Below are 10,148 nucleotides of genomic sequence, written 5' to 3' on the forward strand. Positions count from 1 at the left end.
ATGGACAGATGGATGGACAGTCAGATAGACAGGTAGAAGGATGGGTGGATGGAGGCAGGGTTGGTCAGGTGGTTAGGTGGATGTGAGGCATAACGTGTGAGAAGCTAGGCTGGCCCAAATCACATGGCTCTCAGATGTCCCGCGGAGGGGTCAGGAAGGATTTTGTGCAGGCTGGTTGAGTGTGGTATTCTGGAAAGTTGGCTCCGGCTCAGGCGTGGTTGGGCTGAAGTGAGGAGGGCTGTGTGCCCAGAAACTGGTGGGAGACTTTCCCTAGGAGGCAGGAGGAGGTGAGAGAGCACCACAGGAGTAGGAGGGGGAGCCCTGGAGAGCCGGGGGTCAGGCAGTCTTTGGTCTGATATCTGCCTGCTCCCCCTGCTGGCTTCCAGGGGCCCCCAGACTCCAGAGGGCCTCATCCCTAACCCTGGGCCTGAACTGGATTCCCCCAGCATCACCACCCGCACGGCCTGCAGCCTGGCAGTCAGGGGGCAGCAAGCTCGCCTCTGGAAACAGTGCATTCCTCCCTGCAGACCCCTGCCTCTGCCCCTGGCCAGACAAGGGACTCAGCTGGCCCAGAGGCCTCCCTTGAGTGAGGGGCCAGGCTCGCACCTTCCGAAGGTCCCATTCAGCCACAGAAGCAGCATAAGTTGGGCTTGTCTGCCTCTGGCCGGCTCCAGTCTCCCTGGGGTCCTGTGTGTCCAGCTGCACCTGCCCCACCCAGGTGTGCCTCTTGATGCTCTGAGTGCTGTTAGCAACAGTCTCCAGTTTGCTTTCCTGCTTTCTTTTCTTAATATTTATTGACTTATTTGGCCGCATCCGTTCTTAGCTGTGGCATGCAGGATCTCTGTGGCGTCCTGCTGTGTCTTTCACTGTGGCACATGGATTTTCTAGCTGTGACGCACGGGCTCAGTTGCTCCACAGCACGTGGGATCTTAGTTCCCTGAACCAGGGATCGAACCCACTTCCCCTGCACTGCAAGGCAGACTCTTAACCACGGGCCCACCAGGAAGTCCCAGACTCTGGCTTTTCTTTTTTCCAGAGACATCATGCCCCACCTGCGCCATCCAGACACAGCCATGAGCCAACCTTTCTGGGTCTGTTTCCCCATCTGTGTGATGGGGCCCAACAGTTCCTGCCCCTGCCCAGAGCTAAGGCGTAATGGGCTGACACCCACTGGGTGTCACGGGTGTGGGGCCTGGCGCTCTGTAGGTGCAGTCAACATATACCTGTGACCAGTGAAAGACATTTTTGTCCCGAGTCTCCTGCCCTTCTGCTGGGACCCTTCAGGGACAGACTGGCTCCTGGCTCGGAAAGAGTGCCTAGTTTCGGCTGAATTTGGATTCTCTTCAGCTCCGGCAGCCCCCGGGACTTAAACTAGGGGCTTTCTGGTTCTCTTTGTGGCATTAGGAGTGGGCTTTCTTCTCTTTCTGGCTTTAGCAAATGCGTCCATGACGTCCGTGTGTCAGGCCTGGGCTGGACTGCGTGAATGCTAACTTTGGAATCCTCACGACTGCCGTGTGCCGTGGGTGTGACTCTCAGCACCCCCTTTGCAGATGAAAACGCTGAGGCTCAGAGGCGTTCAGAAGCATGCACAAGGTCACCTAGTTTGGAGGAACCCAGACGGTCGCTCCCTTTGTCCACGTAACTGCTCCAGTCTCCTGAGAAACAGCAGTGCCCCCGTCTTTCCCAGACACTTGGGAGGCGGTGTCTGTGCCTGCTGCAGAGGAACCAGGCTGGGTGAGTTCCGTCCCCTTCTGGTCCTATTAGCCTCCGTTTCCCCATCTATAAAATGGGCTGGTCATGCCCCTTGGCTGGCCTGCCTGGCAGAACTACAGTGAAGCTCTCAGAAGTGACTCTGTGCACACACTTTGCAGGTCATTTGGGGGGACCCTTATGACTGTGTCTGTCCCCTCAGGAGGCTGCAGCGAGTCCTCTCCTGGCCAGATGTGCGGCCAGGGACAAAAACCTTCTTTTTTTTTTTTTTTTCTGAGTCTAGGACCTTGTGTCCTCAAGGCTGGATGAGCCTCCCCACCCCGCCTCCCGCCCCTGAGACGTGGGAACACCTGGCAGGACTCGGCTGGGGGAAGAGTGGGATTGAGACCCCCGGCTGGGACTCCGCCCGAGCAGGCGACCCCCCTCCCTGCGGGCGCCGCAGCCGGAGCGCCCCTAATTGCTGCCACAGATGTGGCAGCCACCAGCCTCTCCGGCGCGATCTGCCGTGTCGCGTGAGCTTAATTAGCCCCTGATTACTCATTTACTGGGTGCTGTGTGTATTCCATATCTAATAACTTTCCAATTACGCCCGGTCTGCCCCGCACGTTTAATAACCCGCTCGTTGTCTGCTTGTCGGGGACTGTGCATTCAGCAGCTCTGTCTCCCCCTGACCCAGAGCTTGATCGTCCCCTTTCCTGAAGCATTTGGAGTTCTCTGCTCACCATTATGGAGCTATTACAGGGAATTAAGGGGCATAAAATACTGGTCTTAGGCCTCTGATGCCCCAGCTTGTAGCACAGGACAAGAAGCCCCCCCAGAGAGGCTTGAGCGCATCTTTGTGGGTGGGCTCTCGTGGGTGGGTGCCAGGAAATGGGGGGGAGGGTCCTCATGGTAGGGCTGGCCCGTGTGTCCTTATTCCCTCCCAGATAGACAGCTCCAGGCCTGTGACCCACAGGTCCCTGGCCGGTGGCAGGGTCTCCCACCAGCCGGGCTGTGCCCACCCACCCTCAAGCCAAGGCAGGCCCCCAGCCACTCCTGTTTGCGGGGGAGGTGGCTCTTCTCCCCTGGCCCAGGCCTCCCGTCCGTGTCTGATCACTCCTCGGGGCCAAGGGCCGGTGATGCTGTGTCCATGGGCGCCGTCGCATGCTGGTGTCTCCTCGTCCCTCTCCAGCAGCTCAGTTCTGCCTCCCCTCCCAGCCTTGCTCTTGAGATAGACCCTCCACAGCCCACTTGCTCACCCGCAATCCAGGCTGCCGTGTGTCTGCTGAGCCAGCATGAGTCAGGCCCTGCCGGTGTGCAGTGAGGACCCCCTGGTGCCAGCGCTGTGGGCGCTCTGACTCTGACCAGCTGGGTGAGCCTGGGTAGCTGACTTGAATTCTCTGTGCCTCGGTTTCCTCCTCTACAAAGCAGGCGTTAAGGGAGGGCTGTTGCAAGAATGACGCTGGCTACCGACAGCAAGTGCTCAGTGGACTCCTGGCACAGGGCAAGTGCTCTGTGAAGCTAGGCTAGGGCATCACTGGCCCATTTCCCCGAGACGTAAGCTGAAGTCCGAGCAGTCATGACTCGTCTGTTACTCTTAGTTATGGCTGCAGGCAGGCAGCACTCAGGATTCAGGCCCGTGTTTGCTTTATTTGGGATTGGCAAGGCTGGCTTCCTGAAGTGTATGTTGAGCCGATTTGGAGGAAAGAGAAGATTCGGGGTGATCAGGAAAAATGGGAGTCTCACACCCCAGATCCTACCCCATGACTTCAGGGACTCCAGAACTGCCTCAGGCTCTGTGCCCGCAGTGGTTGAGGGGACCTAGAAGGTGGCCCTGCCAACTGAGGCCGAAAGTGCCCAGAGGCCCGCTGGGGCCCCAAGGCCAAGACTGTGACACCTTCTCCAGCACACACCCTTCCAGGCTCTGTGGGGTCCCCTGGCCCCGGCACCCCTTTGGCTCTTGTTCCCGATGCTTATGTGGTTAGGTCTTGAGATAAGCGACCATTTCTTGAGCACCTACTATGTGCTTTAGCAGAAAGAACTCATCCCCTCCATTTGCCTCTGGGAGTCAGACTTTGCTGGGTTGTTAATACATTCTACAGAAGGGGAAACTGAGGCCCAGAGAGGTTAAGTCACTTTGCCAAGATCTCCCAGCTGGAAACCAGTGGAGAGAACCCAGAACCCAGTGCCTGACCCTGTCGCTCTGCAGGAAGCCAGAGAGGTGGAATCTGGCTGGGTGCTGGGGTGAGTGGGTGGTGCCCAGGGAACAGTCAGTTGGCAGGGCTGCCGGAGAGGGAAGTCCTGGCATCTCGTCCAGTGGCCTCTGGGCTACTGTGGGCCCTCAAACTGGAACTGCCTTTGTTTTTAAAAATACATGATTTACAATCTACCACGTGGGCAAGTCTGAGAAACATTATGCCGAGCGAAAGAAACCAGACTCAGAGGGCTACATGGTGGAGGGTTCTGACTATATGCAGCATCCAGAGGAGGCACGCCTGTGAAGATGGGGGGAGACAAGCAGCTGCCAGGGCTGGGGGGGACAGGGTGATGGGGATGTCCTAGATGAATGCTGTTGGTGGTCACTCAAGTCTGTGCTTATACTCAAAGCCCCCGAATTGTATATACTTTCCATGGGTGAGTAGTATGGTATATGGATTTTATCTCAATAAAACAATTCTACAGAACAATAGAGCAGGAGTTCCCAGACCTGGGGAGCCTGAGGACTGATACGATCCATCAAATACCCTGGTGCTGACAAGCCTGATACATGATTCTCCTGTCTGTAGCCATGATGCTGCTCTCTCCTGGCACACTGCCCCCCATGCCCCCAGCCACCATCATCCCTACCTGCAAATTAACCTGGAATCGGCGCTCTGCAGAAATCACTTAGCTCCCCAGAGAAAGTGTAACAAGGCAAGATCTCATTAGGATATTCAGTGGTGGGCTGCAGATCCCTTTTATGGTAAAGAACCCTGGAAATTTCCCCCCCCCCCCCTTTTTTTTCCTTTCCCTGTTAACTAATGCTTTAAATGTGGTGGCCCCGGTCCAGGGAAATAAAGGGGACAATAAAGTTTATCCTGCTCACTCCACAGGGCCCCATGGACTCTCTGGGGTGCTGCCAATTTCCAGGGTCCCCAGGGCAGGGAGCAATGTATGTCCCAGGCCCCCCTCCCAATAGCACAGTAAGTCCGGCCGTGAGCTTGGAGCTCTGGGCTCTGGTAGCGAGAAGACACAGTGGATGTGTTGGTTCAAGGGTCTGCTTTTTATTAGTCGGGAACTGTTGTAAATTTGGCCTTGAAGGGTGAGGAAAGGCTGCTCTCTGCCTCCCTGCGATGGTCTGGCCAAGAACCTTTGCGAACCTTCGCCTCCCACCTCCGATGATGCTAGCATGAGATAACGCATACTCCCGCCCACGTGTGTCTGGCAGCCTCGCCCAGCAATTAACAGTGACTGAGCCTCCTTGGCTTCTGGGGCAGCTGCTGACAGACCCCAGAGAAGGGGTGAAATCCTTGTGGTGGGGACAGCTGGACCCGAGGAGGGAGAGTGTCTGGCACATGATGGTGCCGGGGAGCGTGTGTTTCTGGGCCTGGCCCTGCTCTAAGGTTGTCTTAGTTATCCACTGCTGTGTAACAGAGGATTATGCGTAAGCAGCTTGCACGCCTACCGTTGCATGCTCAGCAGGGGCCCCCACTGCAGGTCAGGGTGTTGGCAGGACTCGACGGGGGAAGAACCTGCCTCCAAGTTCATCGCTGAATTCTTCTGTGAACTGAGAGTTGCTATGAGCATTTAGAGGCAAGCTTTCGTGTGGACGTCTGCTTTTGTCTCTCTGGGATACCTGCCTAGGAGTGGAGTGGCTGCGTCCTGTGACGACTCTGTGTCTCTGGATCTTGACGAACTACCAGGCCGTCTCCAAAGCAGCTGCACGAGTTTGCAGCCCCACCAGCAGCATGTAAGGGTTCGTGTAGTATTTCAACACTTAATAATCACGCGGGTGTCGCTTTTAAAGATGGATTCCCCGCTTCCTCTTGCAAGATCAGGTCTGGTGGGATGGAGCCAGCTTCCCTCCACATGGCGCCGGGTGGACTGGCGCTGCCCGCCTCCCCCTCCCCAACCCCCAGTCTCACCTACCCGGTACCTCCTTCCTGTCCCCCCTCCCTTTCCAAACCTGCTCTCTTTGAAGGTCTAGTTCAGGACAGTTCCACCTGCTCCAGGAAGCCTGCCTGGATTTTCCCAGCCCTTGGGGAGTTCTATTCTCCAGCTCCTGCAGTCGTTGTCATCTGCACCCACTCCCACCCGAAAGTATTCTCTTCTGCCATCTGCTGCTCTCTGCTTAAAGGCTATGTCCCTGGTTGTTTTGGAGCAGCCAAGTCTTCTCCCAACTGCTAGGGTTCAAATCCAGGCACCTCCACTTACTGCAGCCACTTGTCCCCGTGCGTCTCCGTGCTTTCTTCCCTGGAAGATTAACTGTAGTGCATAGTAGGTGCTCAGTCACGGCATCCTCATGTCCCATCTGGGGAGCCGGGAGGCATCGCCAGCCACCTCCCCGTGCTCCAGGAGGAGGAGCAGGGCGGGGGCGGGCCACACCTCCTTCTCCTTTGCACCAGCGCACAGCAGGGTCAGGGCCAGGGCAATGCCAGCCTGCCCCCAGGGGCTTGGAGAACGCTGCCCACTTGACCTGGTGCCACCCCGCAGACAGTCCCCGGGGTTGGCTTGGCGAGTCATCCTGTGACTAACGGGGACACAGCAGCCCTGCGTCTGGCAAGAGTTTCCCCGAGTGGTGATGGCAGGGTTTGCCAGAGCAGCGAAAACCCTACGGAGTGGGGTCTACAGGGGCTCCAGGCTCCCCGCCGTGTGGTGGGCCCCCAGCCCTAAGCAGGCCAGGAGTGGATGAAGTGTGCCGGGGCCAGGCGCCACCCCCTCCTGGCTCCAGCCTAAGCTGCCAGCACCCCTGTGGGATTTGCGGGGGCCGTGGTCAGGGCAGCGTCACCATATGGATCCCATAAATTAAAGCGCTCCCGGAAACAAATGGTAAATGTACCCGTCTCTCGCATGTGGGGCTGGCGGAGCCTGGATGGAGCATCATCCATCTCTCTCAGGCACTTTGCTTTTATAGCCCTAATCCTTGGAAAAACGGGATCAACGCGAAGTTGTTCTCTGACAGCCATGCAGTCCCAGAGCTTGTAATTGGGGAGCGGGGGGTCGCCAGGCCCCGGGACCAGCCCCCAGGGAGCTGCCAGGGTTTCAGGCCTAGGAGTCCAGGATGCGAACCTGTGTCAGCCCTGCCTCGGCAGCTCTGTGACCTCAGGCTCCCGCCGCCCCTCTCTGAGCCCCAGTCCCCCGCGCCCCTGTGGACCGGGGGCAGAGTAACCGGCCGGGATGGTGGGTGCCGGGGTGGGGCAGGGGTGGAGAGGTAGTGTCTAATGAGTATGGAGTTTCCATTTGGGCTGATGAGAAAGTTCCGGAAATGGATCTGGGGGATGGTTGCACACATGTTTGGACTTCCCGCCACTGAGTGGTATCCTTAAAATGGTCTAGATGGTAAATTTTTTGTTATGTAACCCACTCCAGTGTTCTTGCCTGGGAAATCCCAGGGACAGAGGAGCCTGGTGGGCTACAGTCCCTGGCGTCACAGAGTCGCACCCGACTTAGCGAGTAATCAGCAAACAGCAGCGACATATTTTACTAGACAATATTTTTTAAAAACACAGGGCAAGGGTGGGGATAGGATGACCGCCCTGCGGGGAGAACTGAAGATTAGCTAGAGTGGTCATTACACGTGCGACCAGCTGGTAGCTGTCACAGAGGCCTGTGCAGAGTGGAGGTGCCCAGGTGGCAGTGGGTCCTGGGGGTGGACCCCCAGCGCCTGGGGGTCAGCCTGGTGTCCCTGGGCAGCGTTTGCTGGACGAGGAAGACACTCTGGCTCCCAGATCCAGCCACACCAGGTCTCTGACAGCAATGCCAGGCCACTGTGGGCGAGAGGCGATACCCAGCATCCTGGGGCACCTCCAAGCAGACGTGCCCAAGACTCACCACGTCCCCCTCCTGTTCTTCTAGGTCACATCTGCATCTCTCGAGACGTCGACAGCCACCCACGCTCCCGCCCGGGAGCCTGAGCCTCGGCCGGGTGCCCCAGCAGAGAGCCTGCCCAGGGGCCCCAGGGCCAGCCAGGAGCAGGGGCCAGCCCGGTGTCAGCAGAGCAGCCTGGACGGAGCCGGACCGGACCTTGCAGGCACAGGTAGGTGCCAGCATTTCACCATTTCTGTCTACTGGAGTGGATCCGGCAGCTCCTGGAAGCCAGAAGCCTCCCCAGAAGTTGGGGTGCAGACTCCCACCCCAGGGTCACCACATTTTAGTGGGGAGCCAGGAGGCTGGGTCTTCCTGACTTGAGTTTGATCGTTTCCCTCTCTCTCGTTGTCAATTCACAAACAGCCTTTGTTGGTTTCTTTTTTTATCTCTACATTCCATTGTGTTCACTCATTCATTTAAAAAATAGCATAATGGATCTAGCTCCATGAGCCACCAGACCCTGCCCTAGAACTCACCATCTACCTGGATGCCCTGTCGCCCCAGAGCAACCTGCCAGGATCCCGTCTGCTCTTCCGCCGCACCTGTGTTTGCCTGGCACCCCGTGGCCGGGTGTCTGGGGTGTGAGCCTTGCCTCCGGGGCCTGCGCAGCCCTGAAAGGCCGCCTGTTGTCACAGCTGCCGTCCCGCTCCATTTCACGTCGTGTGCTGCGTGATGTCCAGCTGCCGGTGCGGGGGCTCGCCTGCCCTCCCACCGCGGGGGTGCGCCGCTCACGTCCAGGCACATGGCTCCCGGTGTAGCCTCATTTGGGACAGAGGGAACAAGGGGGTCCGGCCGCGGGAGGTGCTGCCTGGCGTTTTCCAGCATGGGAGTTCACTCCTACCCCCTCCAGCCACCAAGACCCTGTCCCCACCATCCCTACCCTGTTGGACGCGTTGCTTTCCCCAGTGATGGAGAGGCTGGCCCCAAGTTGGTTGTTGGGCCTGTGAGCGTGGAGTCCTGAGGCATTTGTTGTGTGGCCCGTGGGCCCTGGAATGGGAACGGTGAGTGGACACCTGCGTTCTTACCTAGGGAGGGCCCTGCAGCAGCCCCTTAGGCCAAGACCCCGCGGGGTGGCTCCCTGGGCGTGTTGTGCCCCTAAGAGGACTAATGCTTAACAGCCCCCAGCCCAGCCTTCCCTGTTGCTGGGCCACTGCGGGGGCAGCTGGTGGAAAACGCTGCTTGTCAGTGAGTGGGGCAGCCAGCTCGTGGTGCTGGGGTCCTGGGAGTCCATCTCCAGGATGCTACCAGGCACCCACCTCTTGCTTTCTGCAGTGTGGACTCAGCAAGGGAAGGGGCTGGCTGACGGGCTGATGGGCCACCAGCCCTCCAGGGGGCATCCAGCCCTTGGCAGAGGGGGCCGGGGTGTCTGGCAGCAAAGGGACTGCAGGTGGTGGGCAGAGACGCCTGGGACAAGCGTCTCCTTGCGCTGCGCCTCGGTTTCCTCATCTGGGGAATGGGCGGGAAGGCCAGTGGAGTGCCTGGCTCACCAGCCGGTGTGAGAATGGCAGGTCCAGTGCAGTCCTGGCCCCCCTCCCCTGAGAGCCCGGCGTCCTGGCTGGTGTCAGTGCTGTTGCTTGTAACTCCTATTCGCCCCACTGGCGCCTCCTCCAGGCAGCCCAGAGCATCCCTGAGGCTGCTGTCCCAGCCCGCCCTCAGCTCTGGGTGATAAGCTGCACAGCCGTGACCCTCAAGGACCTCCCTGCCCCGCTGGGCACACACGAGGCCCTGCCCCCCTGCCCTGGGGCCCCTGGGGCAGGGCAGGAGCACAAGACCCACGCCAGCCAGCTGCTCCCCTGTCAGGCGGCAGCCCTGCCGGCAGCCGGGGGGATGGGGGACACGCAGCTCACAGCTGGAGACCCGCCAGGCAGCGCCAGCCCGCAGGCAGCCCCTCCTGGGGAGGCCGCTGCTTGGAAACGTGACAGTGACTAATGGTTTATTACACACCTGCCACCTCGCATCGGGCCGTGCGCACGGCCCCCCAGGTCCAGCTGTGCACCGCCAGCTGGGCGGCGGGGCGGGCACGGGGGCGTGCACCTACAGACACATGGACACGCTGCGTGGGGACGCGCGGGGGACACGCACAGACCTGGCAGGCGCACCAGGCACGAGGGTGGGTGTGCAATACACACAGGCACATGCACACAGGCCCCGTCGCGCCCCCTCCCCAGAGCTCCTCGCCCCTCCCGTCTCCCCACTGTCCCTCTGGCTCCCTCCGTGATGGTGGGCTCCAGCCCCCTCCCCTGTGCCGGCTGGGGCAGGGGCCTTTCTCAGAGGGCTGGGTGGCTATGGGCAGGTTGAGGGGCTGTGTCCCTTGCCTTGGGGGGCAACTGTCCACCGTCGGTCTCTGAGCCCCAGTTCCCTGCATGTGTGGGGATAGCGGCCCTCGCCGGGGC

The 10,148-nt window shown here is 59.5% G+C and overlaps 1 protein-coding gene across 1 annotated transcript in view; it reads left to right on the forward strand.

Moving 5' to 3' along the window:
• GSE1 (Gse1 coiled-coil protein) overlaps positions 1 to 10,148 on the forward strand; it is a 402,812-nt gene that overhangs the window by 141,670 nt on the left and 250,994 nt on the right. Inside the window, exon 2 of the mRNA XM_010850869.1 lies at positions 7,744 to 7,924. Within this exon, the coding sequence (XP_010849171.1) occupies positions 7,744 to 7,924 (181 nt within the window). The remainder of the gene's footprint in view (positions 1 to 7,743; positions 7,925 to 10,148) is intronic.

Source organism: Bison bison, unplaced genomic scaffold (genome assembly GCF_000754665.1).
Source record: "Bison bison bison isolate TAMUID 2011002044 unplaced genomic scaffold, Bison_UMD1.0 scf7180017864295, whole genome shotgun sequence".
In the NCBI taxonomy this organism is placed as follows: Eukaryota; Metazoa; Chordata; class Mammalia; order Artiodactyla; family Bovidae; genus Bison; species Bison bison.